At 47.1% G+C, this 19538-nt stretch overlaps 1 protein-coding gene across 3 annotated transcripts in view; it reads right to left on the bottom strand.

Annotated features, from left to right (window-relative positions):
* Positions 1-19538, bottom strand: part of CROCC (ciliary rootlet coiled-coil, rootletin) — a 463946-nt gene that overhangs the window by 151421 nt on the left and 292987 nt on the right. For all 3 annotated transcript variants that reach the window (XM_086921919.1, XM_086921920.1, XM_086921921.1), the window contains 2 exons: positions 14506-14673; positions 10658-11042 (listed from right to left, as the gene is read on the bottom strand). In XM_086921919.1, coding sequence (XP_086778045.1) covers positions 10658-11042; positions 14506-14673 — 553 coding nt within the window. The remainder of the gene's footprint in view (positions 1-10657; positions 11043-14505; positions 14674-19538) is intronic.

The raw sequence follows: 19538 nt of genomic DNA, 5'->3' as shown, positions 1-19538 counted from the left end.
AGTGGCATGTGTGGTTCTGGAGAGTTAATACTAGTTTTGCAGCCTCGTTCTGAATTGCTTGAAAGCCTTTTTCGGATGGTGCTAGGCAGGCCCAAATACACAGAATTGCAAATAATACTCGCTATTACTATCATGTTCTGAGTCTCGAAAGAGAGGAGAGGTGCAATCAGTGGCGTAATGAAACTTGATGAGACACCCCCCTGCAAAGTGGATGAAGGGGCCCCCTTCCGGACTTACTCAGGAGCTTGCAGGCCAGGGTACTGCCCTGAGGGGTCCCTGTGGAGCTCGCTGCCCCCTGCACTGTTGGGCCCTTTGTTACGCCCCTGGGTGAAATTTTCCTCAGCATCTTCAGTTGGGAGGGGCATTTGGGCCACTGCTGATTCCACGTGTTGTTTCCTTTTACTTGCCATTGATGACAACACTTGGGCTTTTGGCTGAGGCAGTCGGTGGGGGCACAGGACCCTGTTCACTGGGCCTGTATAGCTTGTTCCACAGGTTTGCCTTTGTTGTACAAAGATGATGTCCAGTTCCAAAGTAGATTAAATAAGTTGGTTTATTAGGATGGATGATAACAAGAGCCCCACCAGGAGCAGCCATCCTGCTGCTCAGCCCGTCCTCCAACTGACTCTCTCACTCATCCAACATTCCAGGCATTATCACACATCAGCATTCCACACCACAGTCACACTGGCTGAGCAGCAGATATGTATAAACAACAAAAGAGTGTAACTTCTTTTTAAGAAGAAAGGTAGCGAGCATGGAGAATCTTACTAGATTCTTAAAGAACGCCCTCTCTCACCAACCTAGTTGGTGACATGCTTCATCATCGGGCCCCACAGGGAGAGGCCGAATGCTTCCCCGGTGTGCTGCGACGCCAGAGTTACTGCGGAGCTGGGATTTTTCGGTGGTGATAGGTGAAGGTGTGGTAGAGTTGTTTAAAAATGTCTAGATTGTGTCCAAAATAACTTTATTAAATGGCCAATCAGACACACTAAAAACAAGGTGTAGGAAAGGAGCTAATTAAATTATTCAGCTATTTCCCATTCAGTGGGGTCAACATGTTTCTGCCATCGGGTTGTAAATTACCTGGCATTCATCAGGACTAAGAACTATACCTCAGCGGTATGGGCGCGCTAGGGCCCACCCTGACCCGAGGACGTGAAAGTGAAAAATAAGTGTAAAAATGTGCAATCGATGAAAAATGGGTGGTTGCCCTTTGATTTAGAGAAACCAGATTGCACCTGTTGATAAAAACGACAATAACAAACATATAAAGAGAGAAGACAAGACAAACAATTAATTCCCATCTTGTGCAGTTGTTGGTTACAGATATACCATGCTCTCTCAAAAGTGCACTTGTACTCAGGGTGAATCGGTCACCTGAGGTTAATCAACACATACTCATTGATTCTGAGTGACGATACAGCCAGCCACATTAGCCAAAACAGCCAGCAAGAATGACTTGACGAGTCCTTTAACAAATAGTACTATTGCACCTACACGCCAGCTATGGCGTTTAGCGGTAAACCGCATTTGGTGGGAGATCAAGTTACCAAAATGGCCAGTGAGCCTCGACGGCGGGACAAGAAATACCCACACAAACACATGCAAATGTTAAAAAAGTTATGTACAAATCTACAAAAAATACGTCTCACGTTTGGTGTGAGAAATCTTCACACCATGGGTCCCAAGAGGGGGGTGGTGGCGAGAATGGCACACCCTACAGGAGAAAAAGCAAACAACTGAGAGTGAGTTTAAGACTCACAACTAGCGTGTTGTTACTTATCTGAAAATCCCAAGGAAGACTCACGCCCACGTCACCAGGCACCCGCTTGGTACCTGCGTGTGTCCCTCTAAGTCCGGACCCCGTAGATGCGAGCAGCAGGTATAACACATCTCCCTTCTTTTCACAGAATAACATTAGACACTTGCATGGTGTTTACCATACATCAATGAGAAGCAATGCAGATGCATAAAGATAACAGGTGGAAAACATTGCATGCATTATGCTCATAAAGACAAGAAACATACACTAAAAGTGCATGTGAAAATCAGATGAAAACATTGCAAGCATTATAAACAGATGAAAACATTGCAAGCATTATGCCTATCTGAATGAGCAACACAATAATTGCAATGGACCATGAATGTATCAACAGCAAAACATAATAACCCCTTCTCCCTTTCAACCGAGAACACAACATACACGCTCCACCACACAACTAATCTTTGAACAGACCCCCAAATTCCACAAACATGCCAGCTGGCCAGGCTGACATAAAGACAGCAAGAAGGGAACCAACCACAGGGGCGCAGTGGTGGACCGCCTATAGCAAAAGAACAAAACAAGATGAACCACATGACAGGTGAACACCTTGGCTTATATAATGCCCTTCACCCTAACCCGTAGTAGAAGTGGAACAACCCTTCAAATACGCGTCACTTAGCTTACATACACAGACCCTCACACTAATACACCATAAGGGTGGAACAACACACCAATCACACGTAACTTTGGGCTTAAACACAGCCCCTCACCCTAACAATGTGGGAGTGGAACAACGCTTCACACAAGACATTTGGCTTAAACCCTGCTCTTCACCCTTATCCCGTAGGTAGGGTGGAACAACAATGTCAACCCTGGAACAACAAAGTCAACTCTGCCCTTCACCCACACTCCCATAGATTGGGTGGCACACCTACTTCATCCACAAATCATCACAAACGTAACTTCAAACGTGGGTGATATTACTGTACCATCCAACAAACTCCACAGTGGGTGGTATTACTGCATCATCCCACAAACTCCACAGTGGGTGATATTACTGTACCATCCCACAAACTTCACAGTGGGTGGTATTACTGCACCATCCCACAAACTCCACAGTGGGTGGTAATACTGCACCATCCCACAAACTCCACAGTGGGTGGTATTACTGCACCATCCCACAAACTCTAGTGGGTGGTATTGCTGCACCATCCCACAACCACGAAATAGTGCTAGACCTGAATATCTTCTACTGGTGAAGTCATCTTAAACAAAATCCTGGAAACACACAAGCTCCACACTGGAACTCATACCTCAGAAGCACTAAACTTAACTTTTCGCAAAATCGAAGTTCTCAACTCCTACAGTCTCTAGATCTAACAATAATAATCCTTTCCACCCCGAAACATAACATTGAAAACAGTTGAACACGCAAAGCAGCCTTTCCACATACCAAAAATACATAAACAAACACACCGCCCAATAAGTTTTCATTTATCGTTCACCCAGGACCAAATAAATTCAAGTATGGAAGTCTATTAGATTGACAGTGACTGGACTGGAACCTGTCTTGAGGTCACACCAACGTTCCACACCACAGTCACACTGGCTGAGCAGCAGGTATAACAGCCTTGTTATGGAGTATGACTATCACCGCCTTTTCCACGTTACGTCTTAGCTGATTGGCACTCATCCAACCAGCTATGAATCTTATTGTATTTTTTTTTCTCTTGCTGCAGAAGTCCTATCACGGCGGAATGGCAACTGTGAATCGTCAGGGTTAGTGTAGGTGCTACAGTCTTTAAAAACAAATTCTGTGATTAAAGGTTTAGTACACAGATGTAATAAATGAGGTGATAAAGAAATAAAGAGAAAAGGCTAGTGGAACTCCACGCTCTAATGTAATTGTTTTTTAGTGTGAATTTCCCAAATTGCACTGCACGAGTGTGTTCTGTTAGAAAATGCTTAATGCATCTCAAAGGCTTTCCTTAAACTCCTGCTTCTTTTACACGTTCACCAGAATTGTATTATCGACTGTGTCAAAGGATGGAGTAGGGAGCCACCTAATGGATATAGCGAAAACTGTATCCCCAAAGAAGGAAACAGAGCTCAGTATTAATCATATTTCACAGGTTTGTTCCTTGCCACTAATGCCAGAAAGGCACAGCAGTGGTCGCAGTATGATGAAACCAGTTGGGGTCGTTTTCGTTCCCTTTCACCAGAGATCCGGACTGGCTAAACTTGATCTACATATGCCTAGTCTCTTGACTAAACAATGGCATGGGGCCTGATTGCCAGTGGATGACACTTTTTTGTACAGCCTTCCACCTACAAAAGTGTGGTGGGTATGCACAGGCAAAGATCCTCTATGTTATTTTATGTTATGTTACAACAACTTATAAAGCGCACATATACCAATAGGTGTCTCGCGCTGAGTGCTCCAGAAGGCAGGGATATGGCCTAGATGTAAAAGCCTACTTATTGAAAAGCCACGTTTTAAATTTTTTCCTAAATGACAATAAAGTAGGACTGGCTCGGATCTGAGAAGGAAGAGAGTTCCATAGCTTAACAGTTACAACCACAAAGCTTCTGTCGCCCCAGTTAGTTCTGTAAGTTTCTAAAGGACGACAAGCAGGTTAGCACCTGACGAACACAAGGATCTGTTAGGAATGTATAACTGCAGTGAATTCTTCAGAAATTCTGGCCCTATATTGTGGATTGCCTTATAGTGAATACACAATGCTTTGCATTTTGTTCTGCTTCTTATAGGCAACCAATGAAATTGTCTAACCACCTTGGAGACCGACTTAAATTTCGGTGTTCCTGAAAGCATCCTGGCGGCTGCGTTCTGTACCAGCTGTAGCTTATTTCCAACCATTTCCTGTGCATTAATCAATTAACTGTTGCAATAATCAACTTTGGACATAACCAAAGCGGATATTATCTTTCTCCTGGCATCAGCTGGGTTGAAAGGGAACAGTTTTGTCACCATTCTGAGAACATAAAAGCAAGAGCAGACCACTGCGTTGACATGACATTTAAAAGACAGCTTGTTGTCTAGGATGACACCCAAGTTATTGGCTTTAGTAAAAGGGATAGGGGGTGGTCCCAGTTTATCTGGCCACCAACTAGGAGACCAGACACGGGATAGATTTCCAAAGACAATTACCTCAGTCTTGGAAGAGTTTAATTTGAGGCAATATCTAGACATCCAAGTGCTAATGGCTAAAATTCCATCATGAAAGTTGACGGAAACAGTGTCCCCGTTCTTATGAAGGGAGAGCACTATTTGGGAATCATCAGCATATGACGTGAGCGCGAGGCCAAGAAATTTGATCACCCATGCTAAATCGGTGACATGAATGTTAAACAACGTGGGGCTAATAGAAGAGCCCTGTGGAACTCCACAAGGGAGTGAAAAAACAGAGATTTGGCCTTATTCCCAATGCCTTGCGCAGAGACACGGTTTATTAATGCTTGAGTTGCTACGTTAGCATGGATGCTCGAAGTTTGTCACCAACAGTTGTTTAGTAGAGTCTTGAGCTGATTCTATTTCCTGTGCATAGTAGCTGCTCTTCTCTATTTTATTAAGAGGCGTTTATAGTTAGCCAATGCTAACTTATAAAGAGATTTCTCCTGGCTGTCATACTCTTGATGCCAACACCTCTCTTGTTTTCTGCACCGTTGTTTCGCCAGCCTCCGACCCTCAGAAAACCAAGGGGCCGGGGGAGTTTTTCTGTTTTTGGAGGCTGTCTTGTAAGGGACTAGTTTAGCAAAAGAATCTTGAAGCCAGTCCGTATAACTAGTAATGGCCTGCTCTGGATCTGGGGAAAGTTCTGGCTGAGTGATGGACAAATGCTGTCTAGGAAGAGCATGATCTAAACTACTTCAGGATCTAAATTGCTTAGGGGGTTCCGGCCTGGTGTATAGAGAAATTAGTTTCAAAATACAAATATCAAAAAGTACTGCATGGCGATCAGACCAGGTCATTGGGAGGACCTCCTTTACAATAATCTGCTCATAAGGACTAAAGCTATATCTCACTGGGGAGGCCTAAGAAGGTCGAAACAAGTCGGTTGTGTGTGTTCTTGGTGAAAGAGGACCTGGCCTAGCAGTTCAAGCAGACCTGTTCCTACGAGAGCAGGAGCAAGGCTGATTTCCATATGGCTGACCTCTGCCTCAAGGGGCAACGTGGGTAAAAACCGATGGATTGGAATGCCGCCCTGAACAATTGCCACAGATTGTGACTTTTGTGATATTCTACCGATCATCTTTGAGTTTTCATCCGGTTGTAACTACTTGAACAACTGAGGAAGTGGTGCACTCTATATTAGAATTAGAAAGCCAAGAAAACATATTTCATTGTCATATTTGTCTTATAGCCTGCATAATAAATAAAAGGGTAATTTTAATATCATTTGTGGACTGTATTTTCACTCAAATTAACGAATTTCATTATGCTAATTTTATTGTATCTGAAGTTCTATTGCTTACCGGATTTATTGCAGGATGCCCGCGGTCCCTGCAGGCGACCCCATAGGAGGGCAGACCCCGTAGTAGGGCCGTGGGGAGCCGGCTGCCCATTCCGGGGGTGGAGGCGGGGAGGTGGGGGGGGCGTCAACGACAAAGGTGAGGGGCGTCCCCCCCAGGACAGGATATAACGGTAGCCCCTCCCACCTCGCGCCCTCTTTGCTGCCGCCCCCACACTAGTCAGTCACTCCTCGGGCTGCTCCTCGCCAGCCGTAGGGTCTTACAACCAGGGCGGCGCTCAAAGGTTGGGCAAGAGTGATGCCTAAACAAGCAGACCAAAGGGCCCCCATTGATTACGAGACATTAGAAAGCATGCTAGATGCCCTTCCCACGGTCACCCACTCTGCCTAAGAAGCATCCCTCTTCGCAGTGACATTCAGCCTAGCGTTTTTTGGAGCCTTTAGAATAGGTGAGTTGGTGGCTCGCTCCAAGAAAGAGATGAACTCTAGGGCTCTGCTGATGAAGGATGTACGACTGACAGCTGAATCAGTAGAGATTTACTTACAATTCTCAAAGACAGACCAGGCAGGCAGGGGTAGGAGCATTTCACTACATCGCCTGGGCAACGACAGCTACTGCCCGGTGGCCCTGCTAGCCGCTTTCTTGTCTAGCCGTCCATATACAGAGGGGTTGCTATTGATACATTTAGACGGCTCCCCGGTCACGAAATACCATGTGGAGCATGTGATGCAGGGGTGCCTATTCTTGGCAGGCTACACGACAAAAGGGGCCAAGTTCAGCTCCCATCTTTCAGGATAGGGGCGGCTACCACAGCTTTCAGGGAAGGTCTTCCAGCCGAGGCGATTAAGAGGGTAGGGCGATGGGACTCCAACTGCTACAAAAGATATGTGAGACCAGTGAGTGTAATACGCCCCATTAGCAGAACTATGGTAGGGAACGTGTAGACAAAGAAAGAATATGTACGTAGGCCATGCTTATGTGGCAGTTTATGGTTATGGTACAATGTGAGTTACAGATTACAGTTGCCACATTTTGGTGGTTGTTTTACTTTGCAGTGCTTTGAAGTGTTCAAATAAACTATAATCTTGCAGCCCATTGTGTTTCATTGCAGGAACAGAGGTGTGGGTGATGGGGCACTCTTATGTCACAAGACTGGCGATATGGGTGAATGCAAACACTTGGAAGCATGGCTTCACCAACACTAATATATCCTGGTTTGGCCTCCCCGGAATGCATTGGGCGGCACTCTTAGCGACGCTGCGTAGGACATTGAGGGAGAATAGGCGGCCGCCAAACATCCTAGTGGTGCACCTAGGGGGGAATGACCTGGTAACATTAGGCAAGAGGCGTTTATTAGATGCAATGAGGAAGACTTGAGCATCATGAGCAGTGAATTGGGACAATGCAGCGTATTGTGGTCAGAAATATCTCCCAGACCGATATGGCATGGGGCAACATCCCTGGAGGCGCTAGAAGTTACCCGCAGGTGCATAAACGCAGCTATGCACAAATTCCGCGAACACCGAGGGGTGGGTTTCATCAGGCACGGCTTACTGCACGCGAAATCCATTGGTTGCTGGGAATCTGACGGGGTACATTTGTCCAAAGTAGGCATGGCAATATTCCTATTAGATTTAGGGGAGGCGCTGGAAACAGCCAGATGCAGGTAGAGGAAAATAGGGGGCTAGGTAGTGGGGGCTCTGGGCGCAGCGGGTGCCACGCCCAGGGCTGTGGAAGAGGTACAAGGCGATCCCCATACAGGACAGGCGCAGGAACAGGACCTGAAGCCCCAGTGCGAAACGCACCGTGCTGAGTCATACATAATCCAAGGGGCCCTTCTTGGGGACTTGGTTTCGACAGCGCCCCGTTAGTCCTTAGGGCGGTTGTAAGCCTGAGCAACCATGGGCTTGCTGATAGCGCCCCGCCCGGATGGAGAAGGTGTGAGTTAACTCTCCCTTGTCCGGAGGGTGGGGTGGGTGGACGATAGGTCCGCCGGTGGGAGGATTTCCTCCCAGGTACCACACCGGGCTATGGCCGCTGGTGTCCGTTTCTTTGGCTCAACTTCAGGCGCCCTGCAACAAGGGGTTGCGGGGCATAGGGGGTCGCCTGTCAGTTAACCCATCCAGTTATTTGTACTACAAATAAACCTGCAACTTCTTCATCCCAACATACTTGTCTGTGTGTCATTTGGTTTTGGGGAGGTTGTGGGCAGAGGTGATATGCAGGATGCCCGCGGTCCCTGCAGGGGACCCCATAGGAGGGCAGACCCATAGTAGGGCCGTGGGGAGCCGGCCGCCCATTCCGGGGGTGGAGACGGGGGGCCTCAACGACAAAGGTGAGGGGCGTCCCCCCCGGGACAGGCTACAACGGTAGCCCCTCCCACCTCGCGCCCTCTTTGCTGCTGCCCCCACACTAGTCAGTCGCTCCTCGGGCTGCTCCTCGCCAGCCGTAGGGTCTTTAGGCTTCCCAGCCCCCTCCCCTCCCCCGCCGGACGCGAGGCCCGCGCTCTTCAGCTCCCCTCCCTGCCGCTCACCCGCTGAAAAGGGGGGAAGTGGGGAGGGGGGGGATAGTAATAATGTATTAATGTTTTCTATTGTTGCAGGAGGAGTTACAAGGCGATCCCCATACAGGACAGGCGCAGGAACAGGACCTGAAGCCCCAGTGCGAAACGCACCGTGCTGAGTCATACATAATCCAAGGGGCCCTTCTTGGGGACTTGGTTTCAACGGCCCCCCGTTAGTCCTTAGGGCGGTTGTAAGCCTGAGCAACCGGGGGCTTGCCGATAGCGCCCCGCCCGGATGGAGACGGTGTGAGTTAACTCTCCCTTGTCCGGAGGGTGGGGTGGGTCGACGATAGGTCCGCCGGTGGGAGGATTTCCTCCCAGGTACCACACCGGGCTATGGCCGCTGGTGTCCGTTTCTTTGGCTCAACTTCAGGCGCCCTGCAACAAGGGGTTGCGGGCGTAGGGGGTCGCCTGTCAGTTAACCCATCCTGTTATTTGTACTACAAATAAACCTGCAACTTTTTCATCCCAACATACTTGTCTGTGTGTCATTTGGTTTTGGGGAGGTTGTGGGCAGAGGCGTACCGATGGAACTACTATGCAGGATGCCCGCGGTCCCTGCAGGGGACCCCATAGGAGGGCAGACCCCGTAGTAGAGCCGTCGGGAGCCGGCCGCCCATTTCGGGGGTGGAGGCGGGGAGGTGGGGGAGACGTCAACGACAAAGGTGAGGGGCGTCCCCCCAGGGACAGGATATAACGGTAGCCCCTCCCACCTCGCGCCCTCTTTGCTGCTGCCCCCACACTAGTCAGTCGCTCCTCGGGCTGCTCCTCGCCAGCCGTAGGGTCTTTAGGCTTCCCAGCCCCCTCCCATCCCCCGCCGGACGCGAGGCCCGCGCTCTTCAGCTCCCCTCCCTGCCGCTCACCCACTGAAAAGAGGGGAAGTGGGGAGGGGGGGATAGTAATAATGTATTAATGTTTTCTATTGTTGCAGGAGGAATTACAAGGCGATCCCCATACAGGACAGGCGCAGGAACAGGACCTGAAGCCCCAGTGCGAAACGCACCGTGCTGAGTCATACATAATCCAAGGGGCCCTTCTTGGGGACTTGGTTTTGACGGCGCCCCGTTAGTCCTTAGGGCGGTGGTAAGCCTGAGCAACCGGGGGTTTGCCGATAGCGCCCCGCCCGGATGGAGAAGGTGAGAGTTAACCCTCCCTTGTCCGGAGGGTGGGGTGGGTGGACGATAGGTCCGCCGGTGGGAGGATTTCCTCCCAGGTACCACACCGGGCTATGGCCGCTGGTGTCCGTTTCTTTGGCTCAACTTCAGGCGCCCTGCAACAAGGGGTTGCGGGGCGTAGGGGGTCGCCTGTCAGTTAACCCATCCTGTTATTTGTACTACAAATAAACCTGCAACTTCTTCATCCCAACATACTTGTCTGTGTGTCATTTGGTTTTGGGGAGGTTGTAGGCAGAGGCGTACCGATGGAACTGCTATCCAGAATACCGTTTTTAAATGACATAAATAATTGGCCACCAGTCACGAAGCAAAACAAACTGCCAAATGTGGTTGTAAACATATGTGAGGAGAAAAATCCAAGCTATCATACGCTTTGCAAGAGAGGAAACCAGTTAATGGCAAAGCCTGCTTGCACTTCAAACAAGGGGACAGAGTAAGAACTGAGAGCAATATTAAGCAAGATAAAAATCCCTTACCTTCCAGAAACACCCAATGAAATCTTAGTTATCGGATCCCAGATCTGACTGGTTTAAAGGGCATTGTTCTACATTCCTTATTCAAATCAATCCCAGAAACCAGGCTTATCACTTCCTTTTGCAGACAGATGATCGCACTGCAGCGCCAACGCTGTACTAACGTCAGTCGTGCCTCGCTGTTTACCTTTTGTGGGGGAGAAAGGTATCTTCGGGGAGCTGCTGCGGCCTCTGATGGCCGGGCTGGGGTTGCGCCCTGTCCGGCTGATGCCCAGTGTACGCCGTAGCGCAGAGTGCAGGCTGCCCAGCTTGAACTCCACATCCCGCTTCATGCCCTCAACCCGTGCCAGCTCCGCCTCCAGCCCATGAATGCGCCCCTCGGCTGCACTGAGACGCAGACCCAGCTCTGAGGCCTCTGCCTGGGCAGTTTCCAGCTTAATCTCGAGGTTGCGGGCATTATCTTGCAGCTTCTTCTCGTTCCCACGAGCCTCCTCCAAACTACCCAGCAGGTCCTTCTCGCGCACAAGGAACTCGTTCTCTAATTCAGCCATCTTCCTGTGCAGGCTGCCGACCTGTAAAGACAACATATAAACATATGCCCTGTGAATCACAAGCACTTACACTGAGCACTGAGTAGACTCTATGGTGAGGAGCAGAAGTGCAGGGCTCTATGCTAAGGAGCAGAAGTGCAGGACTCTATGGTAAAGAGCAGAAGTGCAGGACTCTGGTAAATAGCAGAAGTGCAGGACTCTATGGCAAGGAGCAGAAGTGCAGTACTCAATGGTAGGGTGCAGAAGTGCATGGCACTATGGTAAGGAGCAGAAGTGCATGGCACTATGGGAAGGAGCAGAAGTGCAGTACTCAATGGTAAGGAGCAGGAGTGTAGGACTCTATGGTAAAGAGCAGAAGTGCAGTACTGTATGGTAAGGAGCAGAAGTGTAGTGCTGTATGGTAAAGAGCAGAAGTGCAGTACTTTATGGTAAGGAGCAGAAGTGCAGTACTTTATGGTAAGGAGCAGAAGTGCAGGACTCTATGGTAAGGAGCAGAAGTGCAGGACTCTATGGGAAGGAGCACGAGTGCAGGACTCTATGGTAAGGAGCAGGAGAGTAGGACTCTATTGCAAGGAGCAGAAGTGCAGGACTCTGGTAAAGAGCAGAAGTGCAGTACTTTATTGTAAGGAGCAGAAGTGCAGGACTCTATAGTAAGGAGCAGAAGTGCAGGACTCTATGGTAAGGAGCAGGAGTGCAGGACTCTATGGTAAGGAGCAGGAGTGCAGGAATCTATGGTAAGGAGCAGGAGTGCAGGACTCTATGGTAAGGAGCAGGAGTGCAGGACTCTATGGTAAGGGGCAGGAGTGCAGGACTCTATGGTAAGGAGCAGCAGTGCAGGACTCTATGGTAAGGAGCAGCAGTGCAGGACTCTATGGTAAGGAGCAGGAGAGTAGGACTCTATGGTAAGGAGCAGAAGTGCAGGACTCTGGTAAAGAGCAGAAGTGCAGGACTCTATAGTAAGGAGCAGACGTGCAGGACTCTATGATAAGGAGCAGAAGTGCAGGACTCTAGGACTCTATGATAAGGAGCAGAAGTTCAGGACTCTATTGTAAGGAGCAGGAGTGCAGGACTCTATGGTAAGGAGCAGGAGTGCAGGACTCTATGGTAAGGAGCAGAAGTGCAGGACTCTATGGTAAGGAGCAGAAGTGCAGGACTCTGGTAAAGAGCAAAAGTGCAGTACTTTATTGTAAGAAGCAGAAGTGCAGGACTCTATGGTAAGGAGCAGAAGTGCAGGACTCTATGGTAAGGAGCAGGAGTGCAGGACTCTATGGTAAGGAGCAGGAGTGCAGGACTCTATGGTAAGGAGCAGCAGTGCAGGACTCTATGGTAAGGAGCAGCAGTGCAGGACTCTATGGTAAGGAGCAGAAGTGCATAGCACTATGGGAAGGAGCAGAAGTGCAGTACTCAATGGTAAGGAGCAGGAGTGTAGGACTCTATGGTAAAGAGCAGAAGTGCAGTACTGTATGGTAAGGAGCAGCAGTGCAGGACTCTATGGTAAGGAGCAGCAGTGCAGGACTCTATGGTAAGGAGCAGGAGTGCAGGACTCTTTGGAACAGAAGTGCAGGACTCTATGGCAAGGAGCAGAAGTGCAGGACTACGGTAAGGAGCAGAAGTGCAGTACTCAATGGTAGGGTGCAGAAGTGCATGGCACTATGGTAAGGAGCAGAAGTGCATGGCACTATGGGAAGGAGCAGAAGTGCAGTACTCAATGGTAAGGAGCAGGAGTGTAGGACTCTATGGTAAAGAGCAGAAGTGCAGTACTGTATGGTAAGGAGCAGAAGTGTAGTGCTGTATGGTAAAGAGCAGAAGTGCAGTACTTTATGGTAAGGAGCAGAAGTGCAGTACTTTATGGTAAGGAGCAGAAGTGCAAGACTCTATGGTAAAGAGCAGAAGTGCAGGACTCTATGGGAAGGAGCACGAGTGCAGGACTCTATGGTAAGGAGCAGGAGAGTAGGACTCTATTGCAAGGAGCAGAAGTGCAGGACTCTGGTAAAGAGCAGAAGTGCAGTACTTTATTGTAAGGAGCAGAAGTGCAGGACTCTATAGTAAGGAGCAGAAGTGCAGGACTCTATGGTAAGGAGCAGGAGTGCAGGACTCTATGGTAAAGAGCAGGAGTGCAGGACTCTATGGTAAGGAGCAGGGGTGCAGGACTCTATGGTAAGGAGCAGGAGTGCAGGACTCTATGGTAAGGAGCAGCAGTGCAGGACTCTATGGTAAGGAGCAGGAGAGTAGGACTCTATGGTAAGGAGCAGAAGTGCAGGACTCTGGTAAAGAGCAGAAGTGCCGGACTCTATAGTAAGGAGCAGACGTGCAGGACTCTATGATAAGGAGCAGAAGTGCAGGACTCTAGGACTCTATGATAAGGAGCAGAAGTTCAGGACTCTATTGTAAGGAGCAGGAGTGCAGGACTCTATGGTAAGGAGCAGGAGTGCAGGACTCTATGGTAAGGAGCAGAAGTGCAGGACTCTATGGTAAGGAGCAGCAGTGCAGGACTCTATGGTAAAGAGCAGAAGTGCAGGACTCTATGGGAAGGAGCACGAGTGCAGGACTCTATGGTAAGGAGCAGGAGAGTAGGACTCTATTGCAAGGAGCAGAAGTGCAGGACTCTGGTAAAGAGCAGAAGTGCAGTACTTTATTGTAAGGAGCAGAAGTGCAGGACTCTATAGTAAGGAGCAGAAGTGCAGGACTCTATGGTAAGGAGCAGGAGTGCAGGACTCTATGGTAAGGAGCAGGAGTGCAGGACTCTATGGTAAGGAGCAGGGGTGCAGGACTCTATGGTAAGGAGCAGGAGTGCAGGACTCTATGGTAAGGAGCAGCAGTGCAGGACTCTATGGTAAGGAGCAGGAGAGTAGGACTCTATGGTAAGGAGCAGAAGTGCAGGACTCTGGTAAAGAGCAGAAGTGCAGGACTCTATAGTAAGGAGCAGAAGTGCAGGACTCTATGATAAGGAGCAGAAGTTCAGGACTCTATTGTAAGGAGCAGGAGTGCAGGACTCTATGGTAAGGAGCAGGAGTGCAGGACTCTATGGTAAGGAGCAGAAGTGCAGGACTCTATGGTAAGGAGCAGCAGTGCAGGACTCTGGTAAAGAGCAAAAGTGCAGTACTTTATTGTAAGAAGCAGAAGTGCAGGACTCTATGGTAAGGAGCAGAAGTGCAGGACTCTATGGTAAGGAGCAGGAGTGCAGGACTCTATGGTAAGGAGCAGCAGTGCAGGACTCTATGGTAAGGAGCAGCAGTGCAGAACTCTATGGTAAGGAGCAGCAGTGCAGGACTCTATGGTAAGAAGCAGCAGTGCAGGACTCTATGGTAAGGAGCAGGAGTGCAGGACTCTTTGGAACAGAAGTGTAGTACTCTATGGTAAGGAGCAGAAGTGCAGTGAAGCAAGCAGTGTGCTAACAGACTGAGGGCACGGTCTCAGAAGCTCAGGGTGAGATCCTGCAAGAGACCCTCCTTCTTCCATCACCTGCCGACCATATAGAACCCACCTCTTTCCGTGAAGATTCCCGGCTGGCTTCCGCTTCCATAATCTTCTGCTTCAGGCTGAAGGTCTCCCGCCGGTTCTCCTCTTCCCGTTGCTCATCTATGGACATGCGGGCCTGAAGTTCTGCTAGCTCCTTGCTCTTTTTAGTGTTCTCGCTGTCTAGCATTTTCACCTGTGGAGTGCAGAGAGGAATAAACAGCATGCGTGGTTTTGGCATATCCACCCCCAGCTCTCACTGGAGAGAACTTTGCACCTGGCACTCAAGATGATTTTGTGGGAGGAAAAAAATGCAGATCGACACAAAAGGAGTGGAACATTACCTTACAGTTTCATGCAAATATTGAAGGTGATATTTCCTAGCCACAAGTTTCACCCTCCGTTCCAGAAAGAAACCCTTTTTTGAGAAAACAACCAGAATGACCAAATCCATACATTCGCTCAGTTAACCAAAGAGAGTCACTTATGCAAAACATTCAGATTCCACGGCTTGGTCAATGTGAACCCCATACAACATGACCACAGTCCATAATCAATCTAAAAAACACCCCCTAGTTAATCACAGTCACAATTTCACATTGATTCACAGAGGACTCAGAGGATGTGCCTATCCAATTGCCTTAGACCATGAATAGGAGTTCCACAGTATGAGGTTTCATTTTATTCAAATATCTCAGTAATGCACCTCTGGTTTCTGGATGAGTCCAGGGTGTGAAATTCCACTCCGCTCGCAGAGTTTGAGGGGTTTTCCCACTCTGTGCAGCGCACGAAGTTCACCTTCCGGTGAGATGTCTAAATGTGGGTGGTCGCGGATTGTCGCTACAGCTCGCGTTAAGAAACCTTCCGTTCGAGTTGGGGAAGCTGCAGCTCGAGTAGAACATCTACTCACGAGGCAGAAAGAATCAGCACCCTCATGAGCTGCACGTGGTGAAGTTTTCACTGATCTAACAATGCGGGACAAACACCAGGCGCTAAAAATCAGCACAAATGGTGCGACGTAACACACTACGTCTCTTGCGAAAGTCCGCGTTACGCAGTGGAGTTTTTGGGTCACTTAGTGGAGTTCTGCAAACTCCACTCAGGCCTACTCTGGATCCATTCCAAGCCTCTAAATACAATAATGAGCCTCTCACTTACCACACTACAGCTAATTCTGAAACACAGATGCTCTAAAGCTACAGCGAAAGACATATTTGCGTACACTGGAAAAGCTGTTCCATTCTGAGAATTTTTTTCTGGTTTCCCTCCAGTTACATGATAATCTGCAAATCAACTGGCATGGCCTACATTTTAATAGAGACATTTGACAGAAGAAATTAGTCTCTGCTGACAGAGAGTACTTTCAAAGTGAAAACCACTGAACGTTGAGGGTGTCTGCTTCTACCTCATATCAGGTTATGAGAGCAGTGGTATTTTGTGGCAGCTGCTTCAAAGTGTAGAACTTTTTTACCTGCACTCCTCGTGGACAGGCTGCCTGCTATCTCACCAGTTCACCATAACAGTGGTCCTTGCTTTCCTTTGAGTATTTGGTGTGTACTGTGTGGAGTAATGAGTGTTTAATGTGTTTGGGACCAAGGAACCATCTGCTGGTGTCCCCTGGCACACAGTGTGCGAGTCTGCATAAGATGGTGACTTCTTTGCAGGTTGCCTTCATCATCTGTGGTTATGGCATCATGTGACCTCTGTAGTCATCAAGTAAGCCCGTCACTATTAAACCATTTTCCCTCTTGCTCCACTTTTCGTATACTTTCCGCTTTTCTGTATATTGTGCTGGCCAACACCCAGAAAACATTGCAGGTGGTGATCACGCAGTCCATATTGAATAAACAAAACTACCATGACCATTTCCCGACCAGTCCCCTTTACCAGCTACTGGATTCATTCAGAAGGAAATGGGAATATGCACTTCCTCTTGACTGAAGGAAGTTGTTTAGTTTTTAAGAAAGTATACACTTAAATGGGTTCTGGCTTCCTGCTAGTGTCCTAAAGCAAAATAAAGGCTTGGTAATTGGGCTAACGACCTTATTTTTATTTTACTTTATTGTGGTGTTAATATAGCATTGACCTCACCACATGAACAGCAAAGAGATCCACTTAAAACAGTAAATGACACAACTAGTACTCGGGGTTGGTTTCCATGTATAGATTAAATAAGAAGAGAGTTAATTTTGAACCCTGGGTACACCACACTTTATTGGTAAAGTAGAAGATTTAAAGGAACCATTTGAACTAACTGAGATCTTGAAGGCGGAGAACAACTTCAGCACATGACCTTCAGTTCCTATTCTGGAAGATAAGATGGCGAGAAGAGTTTCATGGTTTGTACTATCAAATGCTGAAGACAGGTTTAGCATACCCTGAAGACAAGAGTCACCCCAATCTAAGGTTCTAAGTATGCCATCCAGTAGTATACAAACAGTAGTTTCTATGCTGCACCGGGGATGAAATCCTAATTGATAGGCTCATGGTTGGATAGTTATCCAAAGCTACAGAAGCAGCTTCTGTCAAAGCTATTTAGGAGTTGGGTTCACCAGGCGCACAAAGGAGAAGTGCTTACGCTTACGGCTGGGCTTACTTCCATCACAAAATCATTTCCCCCCCCCCATGGAAAAGGCCCCAAGCTACAATAAACTGCCGAATATGTGGGAACGCAAAAGAAGACATCCTGCACTTAATATGCACCTGCACAGGTCTGGACAAAGAGCGCAGGTATCATCTAAAACCGTCCCTTAATAACCTAGGAATAAGAACATGCCGGCAAGCAGTCAAGGCTTGCTTCGACGGAAAAAACATTCAACTAGCAAGCCACCTTGTCAAATTCTTGCGAGAAAGCAGAAAAGAAACAAGAATGACAGAAGGCAGGCAATCGACAAAGCAAATCCAAAGGGGCAAAGAACATTGAACTAACCTCTTAGTATGGGCAAGGTACAGCTACCCGAACGCAAGCCAGCATACAACAAAATAGTAGAAGCTGATTGCCACAAGCTAATCGACTCCCTCGAATAACAACTTTTTATGTACCAAGCCTATATTACAGCGCGGCTTAAACCAAGGAGCAAGACTTTCTGATACAGCCACCTTAGGTTAAATAAGGGACTTACTATATTTTTTTAACCCATGGCCAGTGCGAAAGAAGTGTAAATGTCTGTAGAAAGTTCTATATGTCACATGAAGCTATTATCATTTTATATCTTTTTTAACAATTGTATTTAAATAATGTACTATATGCTACTCTTTGCAACAGTTTTAATTAACTGAGCAATAAAGATTTACTTACTTAATATTTGATAAGCATTTAGGAGGTTATTTTTTTAAATATGAGCCAGTAGTTACATGGAAACAGTCTTTACAATTACGTTTCCAAAGAAGGTCAATTTGGTTACTTGTCTAAGATTTTGGAAGTCCTGAAAGTAACGGCTGGGTTTCTTCAGAAAAGGGGTAAATAGGTAAAGTTTTAAGGAGATACTATAATGATTCTGAATGTGGTAATCAACACAGGCTGAAGGTTTCATTGAAGATTTTCAATAAATATTGAAGGTCGAGATTGTTGAAGGATGACAATCATGGTGAAGTTTCAGAGGTCAATTTTTTTTTTAGTTCTTTGAGAAAATTGGAGATTTTCTGTTTGAAGAAGTTGAAAATTCTGTTAGCAATCTTCAAACCGTCGTCGTGTTTGGATTTCAGATTTGGTTGATACGGTGTTTGTATCTGGAACAAAACTTTGAGGCACTTGGCTGCTTTATGGAGTTGTTCTTGTAATGATTTATTTTTGTCTTGATAATCATGTCCGTGTGAATGTGTTTTAAGGCTGGTAAAGATTCAGTAGTTTGTAACGGTCTCCTCATGCTTTTTCACATTTTATGGTTTCTCGTTTACTGATGTAAGGTTATTTGTTGTCCCTAGAATTGAAGGCTCTTTCTTTGACACCGAGTGCCGCTGTTTTGTTCATAATGGTCACTGGTGCAGTTTTGTATTAGTTTGACAGATCTTCTGTATCCTGAAGACTACTGAGGTTGGAAGTTATGGTCCTGAGGTTTTTGAACAGTACAGTATGGGAGATGTTCTTTATGTGTCTTCTCCAAATGTTGTTAGCTTTCTTTAATTATTTGTACAGAATTCTAAATTGACAGTGTAAAAGATAATGGATCAGTGGTCCGACCAGTCTATTTAAATGTGTTTTTCAATGTTTATAGTATCCTGGAAGTCTATGAACAGATCGAGACTGTTGCACTTGCAGTGAGTTGCAAATGAGGTAAGCCATATGAAGAATATATTTCAGATAAACTAATGGGGGAGGGTTTTTAGTGATGATTAAGGGAATCTTAACATCTACTGGTGTACTAATTAAGTATTGGAATAGTATGGAAGTTAGGAATTTGATTAAGTGTTCTGGAGATGTAGAGTCATTCCCTGATGGATGGAAGATTATGCAAAAATAGAAGGTTGTGTTCTATGTGACAGTTCCAAGAAGGAGAATTAGTGTGAATTTACGGCTTCACAGAGAATTTGTTTTTATGATTGCTGGCTAGGCCTCCTTCAGTTTTGAGCAGTCATTGTTTTTGCAAAAAGTCCACGCATTAAGGAAGATAGATGTCGAATGAAAGTGAAGAAAAGTCAGAGAATGAATGTAGTGCATTTTGTTGAAGCACTATTTGTTTGTAATAGGACCCCCTTTTCAATGCCTTTCCAATCTTAGGTGGAGTGCAATGTTAGAATTTCGGTCAGTAAAATGGGAATAGGTAGGTTCTTTGAAAGGCACATGATTAAAAAGCGATGAGTTGACCATATCTGTCCAGGGTGAGAGGCCTCAAGGAAAGGGGATTTTGTCAGAAAGGAAAGGGTGGAGAACCCTGACGAGTTAAGTACTACTACAGAGAACAGACTGAGGATAGTAGTATAACCAGGATATTGGTATCCGAATAGGCAGCAACCACTAGGATTATCAAAAGTCTGAAGGGGCTACTTTGTAGGTGAAGTAGGGAAGTAAGTGCATGCTGTTTAACACCTTCAAGAGAATGAACTTGACGGAGGGTCAGGGAA

The sequence above is a fragment of the Lissotriton vulgaris genome, chromosome 5 (genome assembly GCF_964263255.1).
Source record: "Lissotriton vulgaris chromosome 5, aLisVul1.2, whole genome shotgun sequence".
In the NCBI taxonomy this organism is placed as follows: Eukaryota; Metazoa; Chordata; class Amphibia; order Caudata; family Salamandridae; genus Lissotriton; species Lissotriton vulgaris.
The sequence above is the reverse complement of the archived record's forward strand: the minus strand, read 5'-3'. Positions and strand labels throughout refer to the sequence as shown.